The sequence below is a fragment of the Nicotiana tabacum genome, chromosome 1, assembly GCF_000715075.1.
Source record: "Nicotiana tabacum cultivar K326 chromosome 1, ASM71507v2, whole genome shotgun sequence".
Lineage (NCBI taxonomy): Eukaryota > Viridiplantae > Streptophyta > Magnoliopsida > Solanales > Solanaceae > Nicotiana > Nicotiana tabacum.
Genome location: NC_134080.1, coordinates 216614509 through 216641079, shown reverse-complemented (window position 1 = coordinate 216641079; position 26571 = coordinate 216614509). Strand labels below are relative to the sequence as shown.

Here is a 26571-nt window from a genome sequence, read left to right as displayed (position 1 = left end):
TTCCTATAAATCAACATTCCCGCTGAAAGAGATAGCTAGCTTACTATGACACCACTTCACGATTAAAATCGGATTACTTGAGATTAAAAAGCTCTTTAACATCCTGATCTATTATGAGAGCCAAATGCCAAGAATTGTGAAACAATCTCTTTCAGTAATCGGAAATATTCAAATACTTCAAAGCCTTGGCACCTGCGCCATAAATAATAAACAGGAGGAGAAAAACGTCACAGGCTCGTGGTCATCACAAATCCAACTTTCATAAACTGAGCAAGGCAACACCAGTTAGAAGAGAGATGGTGAAGTGGAGGAACAAAAGGATATACAACAAAAGTTTCAATCCCCTAGAGAAGATTCAAGGAGCATAGTTGCCTGTGCATTTCTAGCTTATTCTTTATACAAAATAAGCAAAAAGAAGTTTGATAGGATGGAACAAGAAGACACTAGGAAGAGAACCATGACGAACATAAATAGGAAAATCTTCAACACTCCGCAAAGGCATTCTGCTGAAAAATAATTCCAACCAGCCAATGCCTACTCGTTAAGCCACCCTGACGAGTTTTGCTGTGAAAAGGGGTAGTAAGGCCTTGGAGCAAAACCCGATGAGCTACCTGGAAACCCAGGTCGAGCAACTCCACCGCCGTAGATGCCACTTCTGCCTTCAGATCCCATGCTATTCATCCTACCGGGATACAACTCATCATGTGGAGCATACCGTGGCATCGCAAGCGTATTAATCCTCCCATAGGTTGGTTCAGTTGCTGGACTCAACCGCCCGTAGGGGGGATAACCAGTGCTGGCACCCGCTGTGTAGTTGCTTCTGGGACTCGAAAACTCACTACCCAGCTGCCCATAAAGGTTACCCTGAGGCCGTACATCTGACTCCCTTGCATATACCCCCCCATTCATGTGACTGGGGTATGGTCTATAACCAGGCATATCTGCACGCTCTCTCTGGTAACCCACAAACCGTTCATCTGAGGCCCTAAACGCATACTCAGGACCAGGACTAGCAGACTGAGAATATTGGTGATTTAAAGTCGAATAAGGCTCCTGCATCGGCAAGCTGTTCCTTCTTGCCATGTCACCATCCGGATGTGCCCCGTGCCCCACATACTCGGGACCAGGACTAGCAGACTGAGGATATTGGTGAGTCAAACTTGAATAAGGCTCCTCCTTTAGCAAGCTGTGCCTTCTTTCCATATCACTGTCCTGATGCACCCCATACCCTGTCTCTTGCTCTGTCTGTAATGCAGAAGCACTCTGGCCAGCAAATCGTTCATAGCGTTCCTTCTCTTCTGCCTTACAAGATGAAACCGCGTGCTGATCAGCTGACTTATGATTGGTCACGCTGGGGGAGGAATGTCTAGACAGAGATCTTTTCCCAATATATATCTCCTCTGTTGATTTTTCTACCAAATCTCGTGGACGTTTCGCTTTGGACTTGTCCTGTCTTGACTTCTCATCCAAATCTTTTTGATATTTGCTTTTATCCTGACTCTCTTTCATCGACTTCTCATCAAATTTGTTCTTGCTTTTATCCTGATTCCCTTTCATCGACTTCTCAACAGATCTGATCTTCGCATGGCCCAGGTTATCACCACCTTCTTTGCCAATGTTATTCTGCGATCTCTCCCTGTATTCTTGGTCCTGATGTAGCTTCTTATCCTCGAAATCAATATCATCACCGATCCTCGTCGACTCAACATCATCACCATGTTCCACTGAACGAGGGACAGGTGTGTGGCAGCAACTTTCTTTTAATTTATCTTGCATCTTGGACGGGTGGCCATACTGTTGGGCAATTGCTTTATGTTCGGCTGTCCAATCAGGGCGACTCCAAAGATAAAGTGGTGGAGCACTCACATTCCAGTCCTCCATTTGTTTGTTATTTGCATCAACAGATCCAGGCAAATAGAATGACTGGAAAAGAATAAGGATGAGCCATCAGACAGTTACTAGTTTATATTCACAATACCAATACATATTCATTCTTAATACCAATCACAAGAACGGTGAGAAACAGTCTACCTTCCCACTAAGCAACACATCATCCTCCCAAATTAGATCATATGGATACCCTTTTTTTACATCTAACCTGGTTCCAATACAAAAAATTAATCAAAATCAGAAAGAGAAAGGCAAGAAAAGAAGTTCACACAAATAACAGAGATGCAAAATACCGTTCTGTCTCTTTTGGTACAATAAGGATAAGAAGCTTGGGCTTAAACCGAAGTGCTTTATCAATAAATTTGTTAGCAAGAGCAGCATTGACCCCAAAAGGAGGGTTCAGCCCCATGATCTACACCAAGGGATAAAAAAAAATGTAAGTCCACACAATATATGGTGAAAACCAATGAATTTTGGTGCCTGGCATACATCTGTGAATGTTGTGTTCTAAAAAGAATTATTTCCTACCAACTTCGATCCTGCTGGCAATTCATCAGGCCCTACTTTCATCCAATCCCTCTTTTCAAAATTAAAATCATTCTGCAGGAAGGACAAAGAACGGCAATAAGTAATGTAATGTTCCAAACAACCAAAGCATATAGACAGTCACTTGTCAAAGTATCAACGTCTATCATCATTTCTTAAAGCATTCTCCTCCATGCTAAAAAGATTCCGACCTACGTGTTTGTATAACTTCCACCAGAAATGTGCACATACTAAACAAGGAAAAAACATTCACCTTTGGCTTGAATAAATCATAATTCTTATATGAGCAATCCTTCCCCATCTCATCCAGCTTATTTTTCATGAGGCAGCTGAAATCATTGGAACCGCAACAGAAATCCACAATCTGCTCAACAAACAACAAAAACTTTAAATCCATTGCCTGCTAAAACAAAGAAGGTTCCCTGAGCTTAGAAGCTTTAGAAATATCATAAATAACATTATCCTGATTCCTGGCAGATATATAAGTCAAATGTAATTAGAGTTCAACGAATCATTTTCCGAAGTATAACAGAGGCAGACACAGATGATTGTGTTTCTAAACAAGTGAGGTTTCTCATGGATGATGGAGAAAAAAAGGTTTCTCATGGATCACATTAAATGCATGAATAAGGGTCTACATAAATCCAATCCAGATTTCACACTATGTTACATGTTATCCAAATTGTGCATGGATGTTGCCATAACTTCTGGATAAAGGAGGAACCACACATAAAATCAAACGACAACAACAACAACATAACCTTACCCCTACCTTGTGTGAGGTGGAGGGGTGGTTTCCAGTAGACCCTTGGCTCAAGAAAAGCATTTTCAAAACAGGTGGAAAATACAAGAGTAAAAAAGAAAAGCTAAGATGAAAATACTAAAGGAAAAAAAATAATTACATTAAGATGGTAATGATACCCAAAGTAGAAGAAACAAAAGTAGAATACAATTGAATAATAAGATAATGATAGAATAATAATAATAACAACAACAATAATGATGATGATACAGAGAAGAGGGGGTAGATAAAGTGCTCTAAACTAGAATCATATTCTCTCACAAAATAACAGAGAAATCGCTCGATTACCTACTAATCTTCTACCCTAATCCTCGACCTCCATGCTCTCCTATCTAGAGTCATGTTCTCGGTGAGCTGAAGATGTGTCATGTCCTGTCTAATCACATTTCCCCAATTCTTTCTTGGCCTACCTCTACCTCTCCTTAGACTTGTCACTGCCAACCTCTCGCACCTCCTTACTGGGCATCCATGCTCCTCCTCTTCACATTCTCGAATCATATCAGCCTCGCTTCCTGCATCTTGTCCACTACTTCATTATTAATCTTATCTCTCCTAGTATGCCCGCACATCCATCTAAGCATCATCATTTCCGCTACTTCCACGCCATGCATAAAATCAAACATAATAGCAAAAATTCAATCATGCCATTTCCACCATTACTGAGCAAGCCTAACTCTAGCCATATTATGTTCATGCCAAAATAAAAGATCTCCTCTTGCACACATTCCGAAGTACACTGAGAAGTCCTACTTTCAGTTACATCAAATTTCCCAAACATAATGGTTAACTCGAACTGCACTTTTTGTCACTCAAATAGAAGAATAGGTTCAACAAACTTTTAATCCCCAGGGAGGTCTTTAAATTTGACCGTAATGCATTTAAACACTAAGTTACAAGCAATTGAAAACAAGATTCGCTCTAACTTGATCAAATACATCATGTCAATAGCTTTGCGTTGTATAATCTCCATACTGCCACCATCAATGCCAATATCCATTTCAGATTTTGGGATGACATTGTGTCTTTGCCCCCAAAAATAAAAGGATCCACAGAGACTATTTCACAAGAGCTTCAAGAAGAGTGAATTGAATTAGCCGCGGGTGACTGAACTGCAGGCTATTCCTTACATCTAAGAAAATAGAAGAAAGATATGTAAAAAACAGTTGACTAATTGGTCCATGTACCTCACTTTCCTGTCACTTGCCTATAATATACTTTGGACGAACTTCAAAGGAAATTTTTAACTAATCCACGCTAAAGGCGGGCGAAACCATAAGAAAAGAATGACATAAGCCAACAAAGGGAAACAGGAGCCCCAAACAAGCATCAGAAAGATAATCTTTTTCTCTCTTGTCTTTTGACCCCAGCCAAGTGGGGAAAGCCACTTCACCGCACTAAAAATTGCCCCCAAGAGATCATAATAGTAACACCTATCTAACAGATGAATTGAACGCAGATAATATATTACAGGAACTTGAGACACTTCTAACCATGTGTGATGTCATTCTATACAACAAAAAAAAACAACTACGCCCTCAATCCCAAACAAGTTGGGGTCGGCTATATGAATCCTCACTTCTTTCTTTAAGCTTAATTCATATCATCATCATTCCAAATAAAATATTCCCCTATAAAAATGTTATTATAGCAGAATACCAATGAATAAAGTTGGAGGATTATAACCAATCTACATGACAGAAAAAAAATAGGATCCATCTGCTCTTTATCTCACAATTTTTTTGTGAGAAATATATATATATAATTGATGTACTCAAGTTGGTAACTAGATTTCCACTCATAAAGCGTAAGGCCAGTACAGACTCCTACCATATCACCTTCTCGAACATACCAATGAAGCATATCGGCAATCTGCACAATAGAAGCATACTATTAGTTGAGCAAAATATGGAATGTACAGACACCGTGCGGATTAGACATGAAATAAGATTCAGTGAAAAATTATCATAGAGCGCGGTCAAGGGAAAATCACTGCTCAAATGATCCAGCCAGAAGGTGCAGAAGTGGTACAAACCTAGAAAGGGTAATTTTTACTTTATCCTCTCCTTTTTTTGCCTTTTTTCTTTGTCAGCTTTTGCGAGAGGTGAGAAGTAGATAACATCCATTATATAATCCATTGCTATTCCAAATAAAATAGACGGAAGACGCATTCAAAAATGGCTGCAAATACCAAAGCAGTGATGACATTCTACGATCTAATGATTAGACATGCAATACAATGCACTAAAAGAATATCATAGATCATGGTCAGAGAGATCACTGCTCAAAATGATCCAACCAGAAAGCTCAAAATGATTCATGCTTTTTCACTATTGGAAGAGGTGGAAAGGATATCAAATTCCTTATATAATCCACAGCTCGTTCACATAAAGTAGAAGGGAAAAAATGATGCCCTAAACTTTGGTTGCATATTCCAGGATGGTGATGACTTAAGCTCCCCCAAAGACAGACAGACAGCACTTGCAATGATTCTTCCAGAGATAAAAGACACACAAATCTGCCGTACCTAGGCATGCGCACTTTCGGTATTCTGAACACTGAGATTGATTGTATCTCAGTCTCCAGCAGCCAACAAGAGATCCTAAAATTTAAAAAGATTTCAAGTGACAAGAACAAGCAGTTCCTCTTTCCACAAAGTAGAAAGATAAAAGTGAGAACACCAATGACTAAGAGGGTGTTTGGCTAAGCTTATAAGCTAGTCAAACTAGCTTATAAGCACTTTTTGGCTTATCTACGTGTTTGGTAAAGTTAAAAGTACTTATAAGCCAAGTGCTTATAAGTCAAAAATAAGTCATAAGCTAGCCACCCCCAGCTTATGAATTTTTAGCTTATAAGCACTTTGAGTTTGACCAAGATTTTTACTATTTTATCCTTAAAATATTCCTTTTTAGAATGAAACTCCTACATTGATACTCACTGCCTCAAGTATTCAACCTAAACCCCTCCCCCAACCTCTTCAAGTCTGCAATTCTCATTGACTATTTAAGATAAGCAAATTCTCTATTCCTTTGCATATTTATATCTATGTGATTGTGTATTAATCTTTGAACTGTATTTAATAAATGAGGACATATCAAATTTTTGGTGAATTGCTTTCTAAGTGTTGTGGTGATGAAGACAATGTTTGTTTCTCTTCCAATATTTTGTCCTATTTAGGTTTATTTTTTACTGAGAAACTTTTGTCAATTTATTAATTATTATAACTTATGATTAATATGCTTATCATAAAATAAATTATATTTATCATAAAAATTATCTTATCTAAGCACACAGTTAAAAATAAAATAACAAATAGAATATTTTGTATTTGAATCGATCTGGAATCTAAAATTTTAAAGAAATTATGCCCTTACAAGTGTAAACAGTTCTAAGGTTATTTAAGTCATTTTAACAGAAAAAGAACTTATCACAATTTTTTTATCAAATGCTGCAGCAACTTATTATCAATTTTAGCACTTGTACCCAAACACTTAACTGCTTATTTATTAAATCAGTTTCAGCACTTAAAAGTGCTTTTCAGCACCTAATGCTTATCAGCTACTTCAAATCATCTAATCCAAACCGGCTCTAATGTTGTATAAGGCAATTTAAAAATCCATGTTTAAACCTTATATATTTAAGAGAAGTAATCTACCATCCCCCCCCCCCAAAAAAAAGAAAAAACAGAGCTGAATGAGCAGCAATATCGATATGGTACAAAACTCTCACTGAATAATCATCAACTGATAATGCCCTAACAAGCACGTATGTCAATCAAGTACAATTACTCCAAGGAACAACCACTGCTTCTCTACCTTAAGGTATGAATATTTCAAAACAATAAATAAGAAATCGGAAATGGAGCCACCGAGCAATATTAAATGGAGATAAGCTAGCACATAATCAGATTATTTTAAACTACCTTAACAAGGGAATTAGATGGGGAACACCCCCCCCCCCCATCCCCACCCCCAAAAAAAAAAAAATTCAAAAGCCCGTACTTAATCTTCTTTCTGGCTCAATTTCCGATATCACCAGCCGGAGAGGTGAAATCGAACTCACTAGAACAAACAACAAATATATCTTCTGATGACAAAAAAAGCTTTAAGTTCTAGCTCACCTCTCTCAGCTTCTCCACTTTCGTAAAATGGCGACCAAAGGACGTGTAGCGCATTCCGTGTAAAAAGGGAGCAAGATATACTCTCAGCTTGCTCTACAAAAAAAAAAGATTTCGGTATTTATGAGAAATTTGGGGAAACAATAAACAAAAAACAAAGGGAAGAAATAGAAAGCAAAGTGAGGTACAGCTTTTAGCAATCACTAAAATCTAGGTCTGCTAAAAATGCAATATAGAACACTTGAACCCACTTGAACAGCTAATATAAAATGCTTAGACCTAGTTATGCAGAATAGATTAATGCTTCAGCACTACAAACCACCAAACAGCCATCTCAATGTGCCAAAAGAAGCAAGCAACTAAATTGATAGACCAGCAACCAAACTTAACATTGAAAATTTTAAATCACTTAAATGGCAAAAGCAAAGAAACCTAAGTCAATCAAACAATCAGTTCAACATAGTTATCTTGAGGTTTATTGATAGTTCAATATGATTCAGTTGTTGACGGTGCTTATTTATCAGTGTTATGAAATTTGTTTTTGAGAAAATATCTCACTGAAATTAGTTCGGGGAGTGATTGGTAAACTAAAGATTTTTTTTATACCCATAGTGTCCGGGCCAGCTTGCCCACACATTGACTAATTCAATGGGGCACATGCCACCTCCCATCTGTACAAGTTAGGTAACTTTATCCACCAAGGTTTGGGCATATGGAAAGAAATCACCTAGAGTTTTTGTCTTCGCTAGGATATGAACCTGAGACCTCGTGGTTCTCAACCCACTTTATTGACCACCAGGCCACACCTTTGGGTGTTCGTAAACTAAAGATAATTATATAAATGACTATCAAATCAATTAAAACTAACAACTTCATAGAAGAAATGATTGGCCATTAGTTTGAGAAGTGATCTTCACATGAAACAACCAGATACCGAATTATATGGATAAGGCAACCAAAAACCAATTACAAACTAATTTAAGCAAAGGTTGATTCGATGCCTGAAACGATCTAAATCATATAAGTAACTAAGCTTTTTTAAAGGACAGAAGGGAAATATCCGTATGTGTTTATATTGATAGTAGAGAAAGATACAAGATCTGTAGTGAGACATATGTGTCCTTTTGATCTCTCTCTCTACCTTCGCCCATTCCCCCACCCGGGGCTAGTGAGCATATCTTTCACTTTTGGACAGTGTTTTTCAGAGCGAAGCGCAAAAAAGCGACAGGGGCTCACTTCGCTTAAAGCATGAAGCATGCGCTTCTTTGAAGTGAAGAGCAATTTTTAAAAACAATAACAACAACAAACCCATTATATTACCACAAGTGGGGTCTGGGTAGAGCATTTTTATAAAAAAAAAAAAAAAACTTTGCTCAGATTAGTAAAATAACAATAAAAAAGAACTCAACAAAAACATTATATAAGCATATGTTTGACCTCTTCTAAAAGAGATCCCAACCTGGACTCCTTTTTTTAAGATGGTAACAGTGTATTCATCAGCATTAAGGAAATGTTGGCAACCCTATTTAGAGTTCGAGTAAACAGTCTTGTTCATCTTACAAGAACTACTAATAACTCTTTACAATGATCCTAGAAAATCAAGTAAAGATTCAGCACCCTCTACATAATTTTCTTTGCACCAAGAGTACAAGGACAAAATACAATTTGACTTAATTATATGTACAGGACTGCTGATATCTTCAAAGCACCTTGCCTTTCTCTCTGTCCACAGCTGGGATAGATTTCCACCACTTCTTTTGCCTTACATTACCTTGACTTAATTCTTTATATTTAATTTTTTTATTTTTTAAAAAGAGTCCCAAAGTTCCTTTTTACTACTAAAATCGCTGCTTTTTAAAGAATAACTCGCCTCGCTTCACGCATGACGCGGTCGCTTCATTAAGATCGCCTCGCTTCACACCCTTGAAGCGCCATAGGCTCGCTTCATCCCTTTAAGCGATGAAGCGCTCTGCTTTTTTACAACACTGCTTTTGGAGAATGTGTGCTTGGCTCCACAGGGGGAAGGGGAACCAGGATTCGACAAAGATCAAGGTTTGCAGTTGGACACTGGACCACAGGACCAATCTAGGGGTGTAAGCATATTATTTTTTGAGAACGGTAACATTTTATAAAAGAAAACAGCACAAAGTTTGTGCTGGTAGAAGTGACAAAATACATATCCCAAAAAGAGTAAAGAATCCCCCTACTAATAGAACTTACAAGGATTCTATGATATCAAGTATGGAGTCACTATCATTTACAGGTCATTCTTTACACCAATAAGAAAAAAGTACTAAACAGTTTCATTTTGATTATCTGATATTAGGGGTGTAAGCATATTACTATATGCTACAGCGTTCCAGAAATACGCACCCCTCAAAAATATCACTTTCTTTTTTGTCTGAAGAGGGAAGGGGCATTGTTCATCATATCATATTGATGCTGCTTAAGGTCAAAGACAGCATATATTTAAGTTAGCATGGACAACTAAATGTTCAGACCTCAAGGCAATTAGAATAAGCAAATTAAAAAGAAGAATGACAAGTACCCTCCACTTCATTATCTGATCAAGAAGCCCAGGCTCACAGACAGCTTTTGCATCTTCAATTTTGCCCCCTTCATCCAATATTTGCAAGGCCGCACGAATAGCCTGCAAGACATAAAATAGGTCATTTTTATTGGATGTCGCTCCAGGACATCTGGTAAAATAGGTCATACTAAAGATACTTTCAACAAAAATCAGCATAAAAAATAGTTTCTCAAGTACCTCAATGGAACCCTCCACTTTCCCCAAGGTTATAGATTTGTCAAATTTTGACGAGTATGCATGTGTAGTTGGTGATATTTGCTTCACCAGTTTATCCATAGTTATAGAGGATTTGACGTCTTTCATAATAGACAAAATTCTGAAGGAAATCAGAATAGCATCTTATCAGTCACCGAAAACAGAAAGGAATACATGGATCAGACCTCGAGAAAAGCACAAATACAGCATCCTACCATATGCCAGTAGAATAAAGAAAAAGCAGAACTAAAACAACAAAAAATTATATCATGTTAATTCAGTTCATTCAAGAAACTAGCTTTTTTTGTTATGGGGGTCATTTTTTGGGTTTGGGATTCATTAGCAGCCTACATCTGGAGTAATTTTCAAAACCATTTTAAGATGAAACCACATTTCCACCGTGTCAAAATTTATAGCTATGAGTTAAAACATTCATTCTAAGCAAGGAAAAGGAAAAGCTGTTATATCTGTGGAACCTCAAGCGAAAATAGTTATTGACAGAGCTAGAGTGCTTCACCTGCTCTTTGCTATAGCATCTAAAGTCTGTGAACTGCTTGTTTCCTTTTTGTCAGACTTCATGATCTTGGTTTTCCCCTCTTCACTAGACTCAACGGGTTGTGATTCCCTGCTAATGAGTGCATATAACTTTAGACCTAAAGAGGCTTTACCTTCACTATTGACAGTTTTGTTGAGCTTTGCAGATGATGTCTTGTTCAAACTCTTCCTAGTAGCATCAATTACTTTTTGTCTTTTTGAAGAATCCGGTAGAGACAATCTCCTCTCTCTCTTTCTGGAAAAATCATCCTTCACTGCCTTGGACAATTTTTCATCAGTTTTTGGTTTTTTAGCAATCACTCTGCCATTAGTAACTTCTGCAGATTTTCCTTTTAGTTTGTCCAATTCTTCAGATATTTGCTTTCCCCTCCTATGGTCTCCCGGAAATTTGATGTGATTTCTTGAAGGTGTAGCAAGCTCTTCATCAATCTCATGTTTTCTGAAGAATTTGTCAGTTTAAGCCACTTGGAAAAAATTAGAGTAAAGCTCACTTGAAAAATACCAGCTCAGATGAAGTAAACGCAGAAGTGACATGTAAAGAACTCACAAGCAATAAATCAAAATTCGATCTGGTATAAGACCATCCCATGCCCTTGGCATCTCCTCATCCTCGTCCTCGTCATTTTCTTCTTCATCCTTGCTTTTGTCGAAAACAATTTCCCTGGCCATTTACATAAGACTAGTTACACTTGTACACAAAGTACTGTCCAGTGTCCACGAGAATATCAAGGAGCAATAAAGTAAGTACTTAGGCAAGCATTTCCGATGGTATGATGTTGGACACCGTCTACACATGGCAAACTGTAACTCGGTTTTATCTTTATCTTCTCTCTGTTTACAGACGCAGCACTGATGCAGAGGACAAGCGAAAGGTTCACCAGCAGCGATCTTCTTTCTAAGTTCATCAACCTTCAACTGAGCATCAGGATGAAGCAGTCTGGCAACACAATCTGGGTGGTAAAAATGGCCACAAGTTGCATTAACGCAACGGAAGACCTGAAAAACATACCCAAAAGTTTGACTTAACCATATCCATGAAAAAGCTGCAATTTAAAGTACAAACTCGAAAATAACATCAAGAGCACAGATATGCACTACTAATTGTTTTCTTAACGAAATAGAATCATACATGCAATTAAATGCAATAGGCGCTTATGCTAGCCTTTTGTTGCGAAATTTCTTTTCATTTACTGCCACAGGGAGCAGGAGTTAACAATTCCTACCAGAAAGGAAAAATGAGCACCAAGTATGATTAAAGGTGGTATTAGGTAGAAGAAAAAAGAAAAGAAAACACTAAAAGAAAAAAAGGAAGAAGCAAAGCTACCGTCAAAAAGGAGGAAGTAGGTAGAATAAGAAGCAGCAGCAGCACCCCAACAAACCAAAACATAAAAGAGTTTGGAGAAAGAGCAGTGTAATAGAGCTGATGAGTGCGCATGAGGAGCAAGAATGAATATAATGAAAGGACTCCAGTTTTACACAGAAAGAAGTAGCTCCAATATTAAGTACCCCTCAGTCCAGCTATCACACACCGGGCTTTTCTGAAGAAAACTTCTGGGACAAAGCAGTTAGTGCATGTATTAAAAGAGTGAGAACAGCCGTACCCATGGAGAATATTTTCAGTGGCATTGCAGGCATATCCAGAAATCAATGGGGACTATAACAGTTGGATTAACCAGTTGTAAGTCTTAATTCAATATACTATACGCTACAATCATGTACTACTATACGCACTATTTTCCTATATTGATTTAACAGTCAACATTCAACAGTAGCAGATGGCTGAACATCTTCAAACAATTGTACTATTCCAGCAGGTCACACAGGTTTGTTCGTACCTCTGCATGAGATGATTGATCAGAAGAACCTAACTCCCCACAAGCATAGCACTGGTGCTGCTGATATTCACAATTTTTACAATAGAAATCTTGATATTTCATTGCCTTGAAGGAGAAAAACTTGTATTAGTAGGAAGCAATATGCTAAGCAGAGATGAAAATTAAGTTCATTAGAAGGAACGAAATTCAGGCAAACTTTGACATACCCTAACTTGAGCCTTGGTAAATCCAAGAGACTCACACTGAGATTGAGCACCATCTTCCACTGTAGCATGAAATGACCTCAAGCACTTTCCATCGCAACTGGTTGAGATCACAAGGGGCATATTATTTGGAGAAACAGAAAAAAGCCACTAGTAATTACGCTTTAAGACGACAATAAGCAATTCAGAACCAAAATTAACCACCTCGGAAAAGAGAGAATTAGGATGTAACTACATACTACTATCAGGTAGATATACACTTTGAAATTACAAAAGTTCTCAGCAGAAGTAGGTGCAAACAAAAATGTCAATTTGATATCACTAAAACAAACTAAGAAAAACTCAACAAAGACCTAGGAGCCAGAACATGTCGTTAACTTCAAACACAGTTGAATGCACTATGTATTCAGTAGGACAATGGACTGCAGAGCTTATCTTTCTGTTCTTTATAGTTATGATAAGCTGACCAAACAACCTGAATCAATGATCTACACCTATGTGCAAATCCATATTGTTGGGAATAAATAAAACATTAACAATGGAACATTGAAAAAAGAAAATCAGATAAGATGAAAACATTTGGCAAACTAAACTTAGTTCAACTAAGCGAGCGCATATTCAAGGAAAAAATACAACATAAGCTGGACATCAGAGTTGTCTTTCTGGTAAGATAAGGACTAAGCACACACCAAAGAAGTTCACCACCATCGTCACATATTGCGCAGAGAGATTCGAAGTGATTGTAATCATCATCTTCTTCTTCTTCTTCATTGTCATCTATGATATCATCGACTATAAACTCGGATATTGACCCAACCTGACAAAATAAACAAAGCACAAGCTCAAAAAGAAAACCAGATGTTCTGTTTCTCAACTCCTGCTTTCCTATCTTAGAAAAGCAAGGGAAAGAATATGTACAACCTCATCAAATAGTTTCTTCTTCTTAGGCTTCTCCTCCAAAAAAGTAAGTAAAACCTGCAGAAAATAAGATCAGTTTCACCCTTTGCTATAAACTATAAAGATGCGAAATACTTGAGAAGAGGAAAGGAAAGAAAAACAGATTCCTGAAGGAAAAAGGAGAAACTCAGGCCAAAAAGGAACAACCTGATCTGGAGTACTTTATTCCATCTCAAGTCAGACATCGGGTAATTCAGTCCACGAAAAAAAATTATGTATATTTATGAGATATACGAGAGGTACTTTTTTGGTTTGCGACTTACCAGCCTTGAACTCTTGACCTAGAGTTCTAGAGAAAACTCCCTCAAACACTATGACAGAGAGAAAGTACTTTCAAACACTATGACAAAGAGAAAGTACTTCAAGTAAGGATATGTGAATAGAAAGTTAAATGGGCCGTCATCACATAAAATACTCCCCTTCTCCCAATTTATATGACTCTCTCTCTATTTTGAATGTCACCCGGTGTATGACCATATCTTATTATTCCTATATAAAATTCACAATTTTTTTAGAATTCAAGTTCATTAACCTATATGATGTCTTCTCGGTAAACCTAACTATTCAACCATCACTTAATTATTTTCTTTTATTGTCACTTATGTAGTAATAGATATGTTAAATCAACTCCTAAATTCTGAAGCCCGCTCAAACAGGGTCATGTAAAAATGGAATTGAAGGGTTCCGTTTTAGGATACGTGTGAAGTACTATTAAAGCCATATATGAAAATTCACAAACAAATATGCAATGGCCGATGTAAAATACTTTTGACTTGACTCTCGAGCAGTGAGCATGCCATGTTTTTCTTCTTTCATTCTTTTTCTGTTTTACCACCAAGGCAATAGATATCATTATTCAATTGAGTGAACATCTTTTTGGAAATTTCAAGGTTCACTTGTTGACATAAAAGGTTTAAATATATCTTTTAAATTGTGGCGAATTCCAGAGAGACTGATAGCACGTTTTGCCGTGCTTCTAAAATCAACTTTTTTTTTTTTTGATAAGGTAAAGGTTAAAAAACATCAACTTATTTTGAGAAGCGCTTTTCAAATTAATTAGTCAAACACTAATTGCTTTTCAATGAAAGTAATTTTTTGAAAAGCACTTCAACTTATTTTGAGAAGTGTTTTTCAAAAAATCACTTTCATTGAAAAGCAATTTGTGTTTGGCTAATTAATTTGAAAAGCATTTAAGCAGCAATTATATTTGGCAAGCTTTTAAAAAGTGCTTCTAAGTGTATTTTTCTCAAAAGTGCTTTTGGGGAAAAGTAATTTTTTTTCTACTTCTCAAAAATTGTTTCTGCTGCTACTCAAAACGCTTTTTTCATTCTAAAAGCTTGGTCAAACACCTTAACTTTGGGGGAAAAAAAAGAAGCACTTTTAGCCAAAAAGAACGACGTCCAAACAAGCCGTATGACTCTAATTTAACAAAAACTTCTTGTACCTCATCTCTAACATAGAAAGTACTTGAGACCTCCCCTTTAGTTAACAGAGTCCCCCATAAAGAGCTTTCCTTGGCTGATTTCCTTAAATGGCAAATTTTTCTTCGCCTAACAATTCAAAAACTAAATAAACCATTGTTATGTGATATCTTTCAACTACTCCACTTTTCACATTTTAAATACTTCCTTTTCATTTTAAGTAAGGATTCTAAGTACCTCCCAGCAACCTCACCCCACGATTTATTTGAAGCATAGGTAAAGTGGAACATTTAATAGTGATATCAGCCAATAACTTGCTAACTTATATTCAGTTTTTACCCTTAATGCAATGTATCTCCTAGTGTAGGGTGTTTTCCTTAAAAAAGAGGGAAAACTAACAGATAACAAAGGTGAATTTAAAACTATTTGAACTAGAGATCTTTCCAATCAAAGCAAGGAATCATACAAACCTTGGATTGAGCCAATTTTCCATCACGCTTAACAATTTCATTGATAAATTTCATGTGATCCACTAGATCATTCTCCGAAGGCCTGGGCTCATACACACTACAAAAACATGGGTAAGATTCTAGATTCTCCTCGACAAAAAGAAAATATATGCTAATACACTATATATAATATGGGAACCTGAAAACTTTAGATAAGTGATCCCACAAAGCTCTGCCAGAAGATTCTGGATTTTTTTTCAGGAAGTGCAAGGAATGCACAGTGATCAAGATTGACCTAATGGTATCCTGGAAAGCCTTCCTCGGTTTTTCAAGTCTGATCCAACCGTTCTCTTTAGATAAAACTGAAACCGCTGGCTCTATACGTGAAAAATCAAACTTCCATGATGTGACCTGCTTATAAATCTTCTGAAGGCCATTATCCGCAGTCCCACGCAAGAAAACATGTCTTTTTTTCCCATCCAGACTCTCAGTTTCATTCCACTGAAATTTTAGGTCCGCGAATGAAACAGGCTCATCCTTATCATCTACAAATTCATAGTTAGAGACAGTACTCGGGACTGCTTCAACTTCATCATCAGAAGATGCCATACCCACTTTCCCCAAATGCTCTGGAGGAATACCTGACTACCTGCCGATGAAGTTCACCCAGTATACAAAGATTAAAAAGCATGGAGTTAAGATATGGCTTATACTCTTTAACTGGGAAAACATATCCATATAGTAGAAAAGCTTTTTTCAGATGAAAATGAAGCCTTGTTGCTGTGAAAATCTTATGATCGTTAAGCATTGGATAGTTCTAAAATTGGAATTATGCACCACTTCGAAATCCAATATGTTAGTTAAAAGTAGTCAGTGTTAATGAAGGCTGAGTAAGAGTGACAAGCGAGACTCGTGAAAGGCTGAGATTTTCTTTCATTTTAAGTGGATGGACGGCTCATCTTTACTCCCAAGCATATAAATGCCACGTGCAAAGAGAGAGATACAGAGTTTTGAACTCAAATTTTCTGGTATTGTTCTCGACCTTCTCTCTCTTCTTTCCCTCTCCAAAATTCCGTTACCAATTCATGTCGATTTCCCTTTCTTCTTCAATTCACATTCTTCTACAATTACATTGTCGAGTACAGGATTCTGATGATACGTCGCCGAAAAATGGTGCTTATTATCAGTTCCAGTGTAATAGAAGCATTTCCATTTAAGTTTCTTATTTAATTTCTAGTTGTAATTGAATGGTTCACTGGTGTGGCAATAAAACTAGCCTGACTCAGCATTAATTGTTTGTGTCAAGTGATAGTTATTGGGGTATAACAATAGGTATCAGAGCATCTTTCTGGTCCTTGTGGGTGAACTATTACAGAGGGTACTTGATTAAAACTCTTGATAAAAGGATGAGGAGACAAGAAGAATCGTTGGAGGAGACAAATCAAAGGGGGGATGAATTAGCACTTTGTCATAGTACATTGAACGATTCTCAAGCAGGCATTCATGCCCTCTTTGAAGTTTGAGCACATTTCTGATCGACTGGTAGCCTCTGAAAGGGGGCAGAGCAAAGAGAAATTGAAGCTGTTGCACGACCTGGGGTTGGATTGCTACTTGTTCCTGTCAATGATGGATGAATGATCAAATTTAACGGATTGCATTCTCACTTACCCAAATCAGGTTTCCCATCATTTGAGGGTAGTGATCCTATGGTATGGGTGAGAAAGTGTTATACTTTCAGATTATAGGGTACCTAAGGTGCAAAACTTAGAACGAGCTATCCTTTACTTGAATTAGAGGGCTGAATCGTGGTATCAACCTTTTGTTGAATAGAGGTGTGGTAACCTGGGCTGAATTTAGAGATAACACTTGCAGAAGGTTTGTGGAGTCACTAGTGGCAGATGTGGTAAAAGAATTTAACAAAATGGTGCAAACAGGGACAGTTGAAGAATACCTTTTTAATAAGTAAGAACAGTGAATACTTTAAGAAATTCGACGAGCTAAGGGCTCTTGTATTCCCTTAGGCTTAGGGTAGAAGGTTAGTAGGTTGTTGAGCGTGTTTCTTTTCGATACCTTTAGTATTTCGTATTGCTCTTGTATTCCCTTAGGCTTAGTTTTCTTTTAATATATGTTGTTCTGTTCCTTAATCCCATTCTAGTCTCTTTCGCTTTAGTTTATCTAGTATCGTGTTGTTGGAACTGCTTGTTGCTATTGCTTCTTTCCCATATTTTTTTGTGTCGAGGGTCTATCGGAAACGGCCTCTCTTCCTTCACAAAGGTAGGGCTAAGGTTTGCGTACACTCTATCCTCTCCCGACCCTACTTGTTGGATTTTCATTAGATTTTTTGTTGTTGTTGTTGTTGTAGAAGAGCTCAGGGCTCATTTGCTTATCCGGAAGCCAACTATGAATGATGCGTACTTCCTATCTAATTTTGTGGGAGGATTGAAAGAAGAAGTTAAACTATCTGTCACGTCTTCAGGCTTGTGAGTTGTGACCCATAGAGGCTATGTTAAAGAGGAGCAAGTTGAGGTATATGTCTGATGGTAGCACCAGACTGGAGCGATTGCTAATAAGGGAGTTCAAGCTACTAAAAATGCCACTAATGTGTTCAATGCTAAGAACAATTTCAAATCATAAATCCGCATTTGTTATGTTTATTGCATAGTTTGTGCTACAGATGAGGGGATAGGTACTCCATGGGCCATGAATGCAAGCCTATACAGTTAAACCGTATGTGAAACTGAAAAAAGCTTAGAGGAAAATTCCTTACTTGCAAGGAGGTCTAATTGGTCTGTTGGAGGGCATAAGGTGGAGTACTTCGGGTCACACAGTTACAGCAAAAGGAGTTGCCACCAATCCATCAAAGTACATGCTATGATTGAGTGGCCTAGCCCTAAGAACATAAAAGCATGGAAAAGGAAAATAAAAGCACTGAGGGGATTCTTTGGCCTAGATTGCTGGATATGGGAAGACAAGCAAACCACGAACTAACAGGTTAAGACAAAATGCATTTCGAAAAGATGAAGCTAAAAAAGCTTTTGAAACTCTGAAAGAGGCCATGGTGGCAGCCCCGGTATTGGCTCTTCCTGATTTTAATTAGGAATTTGCCAGTGAGGCAGATGCTTGTTAAGGTGGGATAGGAGCAGTATCCATGCAGAACAACAGGCCAATAACCTTCATAAGCAAGGCACTAGGCTCCCTTGCATTAGGGTAAATCCATCTATGAGGAGGAGTTCCAAGGCATACTACACATAGCGGAAAAATGGAGAGACCTCTGTAGTATAAATACTTTATGATCAAGAGAGATCACTACACCCTTAAGTAGTTACTAGAGCAGAGAGTGACTAAAGCTATTCGAATGGGGTTAACTAAGAAGTTTGGATTTGACAATGAAATTCAATACAAAAAGGGAAGATGAAAATGGGGTAGTTCATGCCCTTTCAAAGAGAGAAACCAGAAGAAGCACTTAATGCCATTACAGCTGCTTTACCTAATTTGACAAAAGAGTTGCAGCAAATTTCTGAAACAAGTGAATAGTGATCAAATTAAGGAGACGATGGCTAAATGAATACTTGATCCAGCAGCTATACCTGTGTTCAAATATTAATCAGGTGTACAAAAGAAGTCAGATCTCATCTATGTGAGAAGCTCAGGCAACTTAAGATGCAGCAGACGGAACAAGGAAGTATTATCGAGTAAATTGGAATGTTGTAACAAGCAGGGAAGACTGGGAGTGAAGGATCTAAGAATCCTTAACAAAACTCTGTTAGGCAAGTGGATATGGAGGTTTAGGATGGAGGAGAATGCACTATGGAAAGGGCAGTAGCAGAGAAGTATGGAACTATGGTAGGAGGGTGGAGGTCAATGAACATCACAGTCCCAATTGGATGCAGCTTATGGAGGAGTATTATGAAGGGATGGTAAGAGTTCAGGCGACATCTTGTCTTCAGGGTTGGGGATGGAAACAGAATCAATTTTTAGAGACACAAGTGGAGTGGAGATAGCGAGCTTAGGAGGCTTTCCCTAATTTATAGAGAGTCTCGTGTCATAAAGAACTCACAGTCCATTAGATTCGCATGCCAGGGAAGTATTTTGGGATTTAAGATTTAGGAGGGACCTATTGGAATTGGGTGAATTTCGCAACCTGATTGAGCTTCTGTATGGGCATACATCACTCACACTTCACATGATGTATGGAAATGGTCAGAGAATCGGGATGGTTTGTTCACAATTAAGTCTTTTCATCAGAGCCTGCTAGAGAGAGAGGAAACTACTTTCTCACACCGCTCTATTTGGGATCCCAGAGCGCCCAAGAAGATGTATTTCTTTGGATCTAACATCCAGGGGAGTGATACTGACAGCCGAGAACCTGAGAAAGAGGAGGATCACTTATGTCAGTTAGTGCTTCATGTGCAAGTCAGGTGGCTACACAATTGCCATCGGTGATCCATAGTCAGTTTGGAGTGCAATGGGTGATGCCGGGCAAAGTGAAGGAGGTGTTGCATAGTTGGGCATGTAGGAAAGGGAGAAGAAGTCAAAGGGCATGGGATGTTGCTCCACAAACCATAATGTGGGTCATATGTTAAGAGAAATAGGAGGGTATTCGATGGGGTAGACCAGAAATTTGTGAAATTGCAAAGTAGTCTCTTGTTCCTAGTTTCTTTTTGGTGTACCCGTAAGGTCCCTATTTTGTATAGAAAAATAGGCTTCTTTTGTGGAGAACCATATTTTGGTGCAGGTTCTCTACTTTTTGGTATATGTCTTGTATAGAGAGTTTATCCACCATCAATAAAATTATTTACCTTCTAAAAAACATATCCTCGAACAATAACACTCACCAATCGCAACTGTTTTTGAAAAGGAATTCGAGGACATTCAAGACATTCACCAACTGAGGACGTTCAGGGTAACTCCAAAATTTGAAAAGGACTAAAAACTATTTTACCAGCTTGGCATGAAAAAGGATGTGGTGAAACTTGTCAATAACTGTGACACTTGTCAGAGAAGCAAGCCTACGATAAAGTCCCGAGGAAGGTCCTATGGAGATGTTTGGAGGTTAGCGGTGTTTCAGTAGCAGACATTAGGGTGATTAAGGATACGCATGAGAGAGCTATGACCGGGTGAGGACTGCGGGTGGTGACTCGAGCATTTCCTTGTGGAGATTGGGTTACATCAGGGATCGGCTCTTAGCCCGTTTTTGTTTGCCTCGGCATTGGATGTGCTGACGCGACGCATACAAAAGGAGGTGCCATGGTGAATGCTATTTGCAGATGACATAGTACTGAATGATGAGACGTGGGGGGTAACGCAAGGTTGGAGGTTTGGAGACAGACACTGGAGCCTAAAGGTTTCAAGTTGAGCAGGTCGAAAACAAAATACTTGGTGTCACACCTCCTTTTTCTCGAGGGGATAGGGAGTTTTTCCAATTAAAGTGACAATAATCGAAATGGGGATTATTTTATTTAATTCAGAGTCGCCACTTGGGATAATTTATGGTGTCCCAAGTCAACGGTTTATTTTAAATCCCAAATCGAGGAAAGTTGACTCCGTTTTAAGTCTGCGAAACCAGAAAACTGGGTAAGGAATTCTGTTAACCCGGGAGAAGGTGTTAGGCATTCCCGGATTCCGTGATTTTAGCACGGTCGAGGTGTTAGGCATTCCCGGATTCCGTGATTTTAGAACGGTCGCTTTAATCATACCTAGATTAATTAAATTGTTTCATTACGCGTTTTAGAACCTATGTGTGTTTACCCTCTTACCGCTTTTAGTTGCTTGATTATTCGTAATTATGAAATCATCTTCAAACGAGTCACGCGTACGTGTACTCTTTTTTTGTTTGGCGCGTCAAAAATCATGTCACGTGTACGCGTACACAATCAATAACACTTTATTATTATTCAGATTGTTTGGCCAAAGTCACGCGAACGTGTATTTCAGTTTTAAGTTTAAAAATTGTAACTATGTCCCGCGAACGTGTACATAATCATCCAAAGCAAGCTTGCATGCTAAAAATAATCCAACGACTCACGCCAATGTTCATATGGGAACGAAAATTGTATCATATCAAAGATGTATTTAGAAAACTTTTCCACGAAGAAACAATTCCGAACATGATGATTAGGAAGAAACAACCAAACAACACAACTAAGAACAAACTCTCAGGAGTCCTACCATGAAGATCATAAACGAGATGCCATGATTTCAACTCAATCTACTACACAACAGCAGATTTGCATCAAGGAATAACAATTTAGCCATACATGTAGATATGGTGATATCCGACTCCACCATTAACGGATTAACTCCTAAGCCACTTCAACATTTCCAACAGTTTTCACGTCAAAGAAAAACTAGTTTGTTGGTTTTAATCATGAATGATGACATGTTATAAGCAACTAAAAAAAAACTCAGTAGGCATGAGAAAGCGACTAAAATTGCACACAATTGCTAGCTAGACCTTTCCTTTTCACTCGCATGAAACAAAGACTGAGCAGACTTAAACCAACAACAATTTGACTAGCGTACTCAAAGGACTCTATCAGCTCACTTCACGCACAATAGGCATCACTATTTTCAAAAGAAACTCCAATTCTTCCCTCTTAAACCAAATAAAGGCAAATAGGAAAAAAAAAACAATTTGCTAGAAAAATGCCACGAACACCCATGCTTCAACTTGATGAATTTTAAAGCATTCTAACATATCAATAGTCCAATTTTCATATGATCACCTAATCCATTAAACTTAGTTGACCGTAAATGAGCAAATGCTCAACTTCAAGAAAACGAACAAAACTCCAGGAAATGCAAGCAAAGAATCAGTCACTTGAGCTTAATTATCAAGCACGAGATCAACCAAACACTGATCCTTTAACTTAAATCCGAACAGATCCAAGCGACAATTATTCATCGGAACATTTAAGACCTAGCAGATTAACCACGGCTCTCATCATATTCAGATCAACACTAACACTAACATGAGATAGTAAAAGAGAAAATGGATGAACCTGATATGAAGCTTTTTGTTCTTTAATGTATTCTGTTAAATGGTGCGGCTACAAACGAATTCAAGAACGAAATTCGAATCAACAACAGAGTAACAGGAACTCAAATAATAATCAAATTTGGACAGAACCACGAACGGCAAGCCTCGGGCAGCGACGACGAACAAAATTTGAATTTCAACTAAATTTCATCTTAAAGTCAAAACTAGAATTGAAAAGTAGAGACAAAAAGATTAAAATATTTTTTTCCCTGATTTTTGGAATACCAAAGAAAACCGAGAAGAGAGCTCTCAAAACCCCAACACTTTCCTATACCAATTTCTATCCAAAATCGTGTGTTTAGGTTGCTGGGTGTTGGAGAGTATGGATAATTTTTGGAGTTGGAGGCGGCAGATTTTAGCTCTTTGAACCTAGGAGTTGTTATTGGAAATTGGGAGGAGTTGAGTCATTTTGGGGGAGGCAACCAATTTCCTTCCCTGTTCGTTCTTCCTTTTCTATGAGTGTGTGTATCCCTTTTTTATTTTTGTTTGTTTTTTGTGTGTGCAGGTGTTTTGGCTGAAGACCTGGAGGTTCATTGGTTTCTGGAAGGGTAGGGGCGGTAGATGTGTAGGTCTAGGGTTTGTGAAATTGGGTTTTTATTTTGGGTGGGGAATTAATGATAGCCCTAGGATTAAATGGGATGAATGGCTAGGATTTAAAGGGGAGATGGGTTATGGGTCTTGAGTTTAGGGTCATCCGAATTTGGGCCTCTTGTGGGCCAAGTCAAGCTCAAAATAATGATCTTATCATATAAAAACAAGACAAAATTAGTCCAAAATTTTTCTTCTTATCCTTTTTTTTGGAAAAATATAATATCAATACTATTTATGTATTTTTTAATTTTATCAAAGGCGGATAAACTAAAAGTAACTAGATAAAATAACAATTAGCTAAATAACAGAAAATATTTTTTGTAACTTTCATTTTTGTGATAAAATAAAGTAAAAGAGTCAAAACTAGTTAAAATAGCGATATTAGACCTAAACTAAATATTTAAACGGTAAAATGTGTAAAATTTTGGGGAGGGTCAAAAATTACATGTTTGCACTTGGAGTGCAAGTTCAGTGATGGGATGCCTGAAGCAGAAGTGGAAGCGAAAATTGATAGACAAGTCATCCCCAAAAGGGATAATTTCAAATATTTTGGGACTGTAATCCAAGGTAACGGAAGATTGACAAAGATGTCACTCATCGAATTGGAGCGGAGTGGATGAAATGGAGGCTCGCTACTAGGCTTCTGTGTGAGAAGAAGCCACCAAGACTTAAGGGCAAGTTCTATAGAGTGGTGGTTAGACCAACTATGCCGTATGGGCAGAGCATTGGCACGTCAAAAAGATGAAGGTAGCTGAAATGAGGATGTTGAGATAGATGTATGGGCATACCAGGAAAGACAGGATTAGGAACGAAATTATTAGGGACAAGGTGGGTGTGGCCTTGATGGAGGACAAACTGCGGGAATCGAGGCTGAGATAGCTCGGGCATGTACAGAGGAGATCCATAGATACCCCAGTCAGGAGGTGTGAGAAGTTTACCATGGTGGGTCTAGGGAAAGGCGAGGTAGGTCAAAGAAGTATTGGGGTGAGGTGATTAGACAATATATGTCATTGCTCCAGCTTACCGAGGACATGACCCTCGATAGGAAATGGTGGAGGTCGAGAATTCGGGTGGAAAGTTGACAGGTAGTAGTTAGTCTCTTAGTCTTATCAGTAGTACCAGTACCATTTTTGCATTTTTCTTATTCCTGGTTCTTTATTATTACATGTTGTGCCATTTGCTCCTATTATATTGTTGCTGCTATTGTTTGTTACTTTATTTTCACTGTTCCTTGAGCAAGGGTTTGTCGGAAACAGCCTTTCTATCATCACAATGTAGGGGTAAGGTATGCTCAAAAAAAAGATTTAAAAGTTAGTTAAACTTAGTTGGTGTTCAGCGTAATAAGCTGAGATACGTGGACAACTAACATCTTTCCTTCATTAAAGTGGATCGCTGACTCGTGTTTATTCCCAAGCCAAGCATACAAATGACACGTGAGAAGAGAATTCAGAGTTTTGAACCCAAGTTTTCTGGTATTGTTCTTGATCTTCTCTCTTTTTTCCGTCTCAAAATTCTGTTACTGATATGTGGATTACCCACCCCACCCCACCCCCCACCCCAAAACTCCAATTCACGTTCTTCTTCAATTACATTATCAAACTTCCAAAAATGGATTTCCAATGATAGTTGGCCACAAATGGTGTTTATTATCAGTTGCAGTGTAATAGTTAGAAGCATTTCTATTTAAGCTTATTTGATTTCGAGTTGTAATTGACCAGTGTTTGCTGGATTGGCAATACAATAAGCTTAATTCGCAAGATAATTGTGTGTCATGTATGAATCAATCTTTGGGGCATAACACAATCTGACTTCTAAAACGGATCAAAATAATCTATGGATGCCTCAATGGCAATTAAAACTTTTATTTTCAAGAATCGTGTATTTCTAAAATTGGAGTAACAAATAGAAGTTAATACACACTTAAATAGACATATGATCATGGTTTCAACTCTTTCCCTTCACTTCTGAATAAAGACAAAAATAGGGAAAAGAAATACTCCCTCCGTTCCAATTTATGTGGCACTTTCCCTTTTAGCATGTCCCAAAAAGAATGCCAATTTTTTTATATTTAGAGATAATTTAACTTTAAATTTTTCCTTTTACACTTATGAACTACAATCATACAAATATAGAAAGGTGCCTAGTCTTACCACAAATTAGACCACAAGTTTCAAAAGTCTTCGTTTCTTTCTCAAAACTCCGTACCTAGTCAAAGGGTGCCACATAAATTGGGACGGGGAGTAATTCATACCACCAAAAAAGTTGTGGAACTACGTGTATCACCCAAACACATTCAATTTCTAATTAGACAGCCAAAGAAGAAACGAGAAAACGAGAAAAACATAAGGCATTCATAAAACGATTCTCGTTCTGAGAATTAAAAACTTAGGGCTGGATATAAATTCGAAGAAACTATAGAGTGTTGCGTATAATTATCGTACCTGTGGAAAGAACGAAAGAGAAGCGAGCGGCGAAGTCGCCGGAGAAGTACGGTGGCGCGCAATGGCGAAACCCTAATTCGAAGTAAAGTTGGCGGTAGAATCTAATCTTTTTTTTTTTTTTTGGTTTAAGTAGAATCTAATCTTGAGCTCAGAAATAGGTGAAATGCTTGCTGGTTTATAGGTACTGGGAGTCGGCCTTAATACAGTTTTTTTTTTCCTTTTCCGTAATATAGGAAAATAAAAAAGGGATAGCGGTCAATTAAATTTCATTTCCTTTTTTTTTGGAAGTCGATTAAATTTAAATTCGCACCGAGTACGTGACTTATATGCACAGGTTAATTTATGATCTTTTTATTGACTAAATTTAAATTCACGCTGAATAGGTGGCTTACATGCACAAATTAACCAATTGTAAAATATTTTCACTCAGAATTAAATTAACTTATATTATAATTGAGAGAAAGTGAACTAGCTTCCTTTAATCTCGTCTCCTCTGAGTGATTAGTTTGTCCTCTTTATTACTTACTTTATTATAATATAAGCGTGTAAATATTATGTCAAATATTAATATAAATATTTATCTTAAAATTGGTATATATAGATATTAGAAGCTGATTGATCCCTCGATCCAAATGGTTGAAATTTGAATCAAGTTAAATGAACATATTTTAAACTTTATTAAGTTAATGGATGTATCATGATCTAATTCGATTATCAACTAAATATTACTTGGGTTTCTTACAATTTTGTTTGGTCACAAGAGCAAACACCAAATCAGAAAAAAAAAAAAAATCTAATACAGAGAAAGTATGCCAAAATTGTGCCAAAAAAATTATAGTACATAACATACCAAACAAAGAAAATAGAATTCTTGGCATACTTTTTTTTTGTAAATCAATTTGCTGAAGCAATTAGATGGATCAATTTGGATATTGTCCAAGAC

At 37.6% G+C, this 26571-nt stretch overlaps 1 protein-coding gene across 1 annotated transcript; it reads right to left on the bottom strand.

Annotated features, from left to right (window-relative positions):
- Positions 1-241: 241 nt before the first annotated feature.
- Positions 242-25827, bottom strand: LOC107786752 (protein ENHANCED DOWNY MILDEW 2). Its single transcript, XM_016608265.2, has 19 exons — positions 25629-25827; positions 15757-16206; positions 15579-15675; positions 13652-13705; positions 13420-13547; positions 12734-12830; positions 12528-12632; positions 11441-11688; positions 11240-11353; positions 10655-11131; positions 10120-10258; positions 9901-10002; positions 7356-7448; positions 5066-5107; positions 2690-2800; positions 2419-2490; positions 2184-2302; positions 2032-2098; positions 242-1923 (listed from the first exon to the last, which is right to left on the bottom strand). Exons 2-19 carry the CDS (start codon positions 16164-16166, stop codon positions 535-537), a joined length of 3864 nt encoding a protein of 1287 aa, XP_016463751.2. The 5' UTR covers positions 16167-16206; positions 25629-25827; the 3' UTR covers positions 242-534.
- Positions 25828-26571: the final 744 nt, after the last annotated feature.

What these genes read in the sequence shown, in the direction of transcription:
- LOC107786752 (XM_016608265.2), bottom strand. Translation starts at nt 16,166, where the DNA reads ATGGCATCTTCTGATGATGAAGTTGAAGCAGTCCCGAGTACTGTCTCT. An exon ending in AGAAGAAACTATTTGATGAG is followed by an intron (nt 13,548 to 13,651) that starts GTTGTACATATT and finishes TTATTTTGTCAG; the next exon opens with GTTGGGTCAATATCCGAGTT. An exon ending in ATGTGTTGCTTAGTGGGAAG is followed by an intron (nt 1,924 to 2,031) that starts GTAGACTGTTTC and finishes ATTCTTTTCCAG; the next exon opens with TCATTCTATTTGCCTGGATC.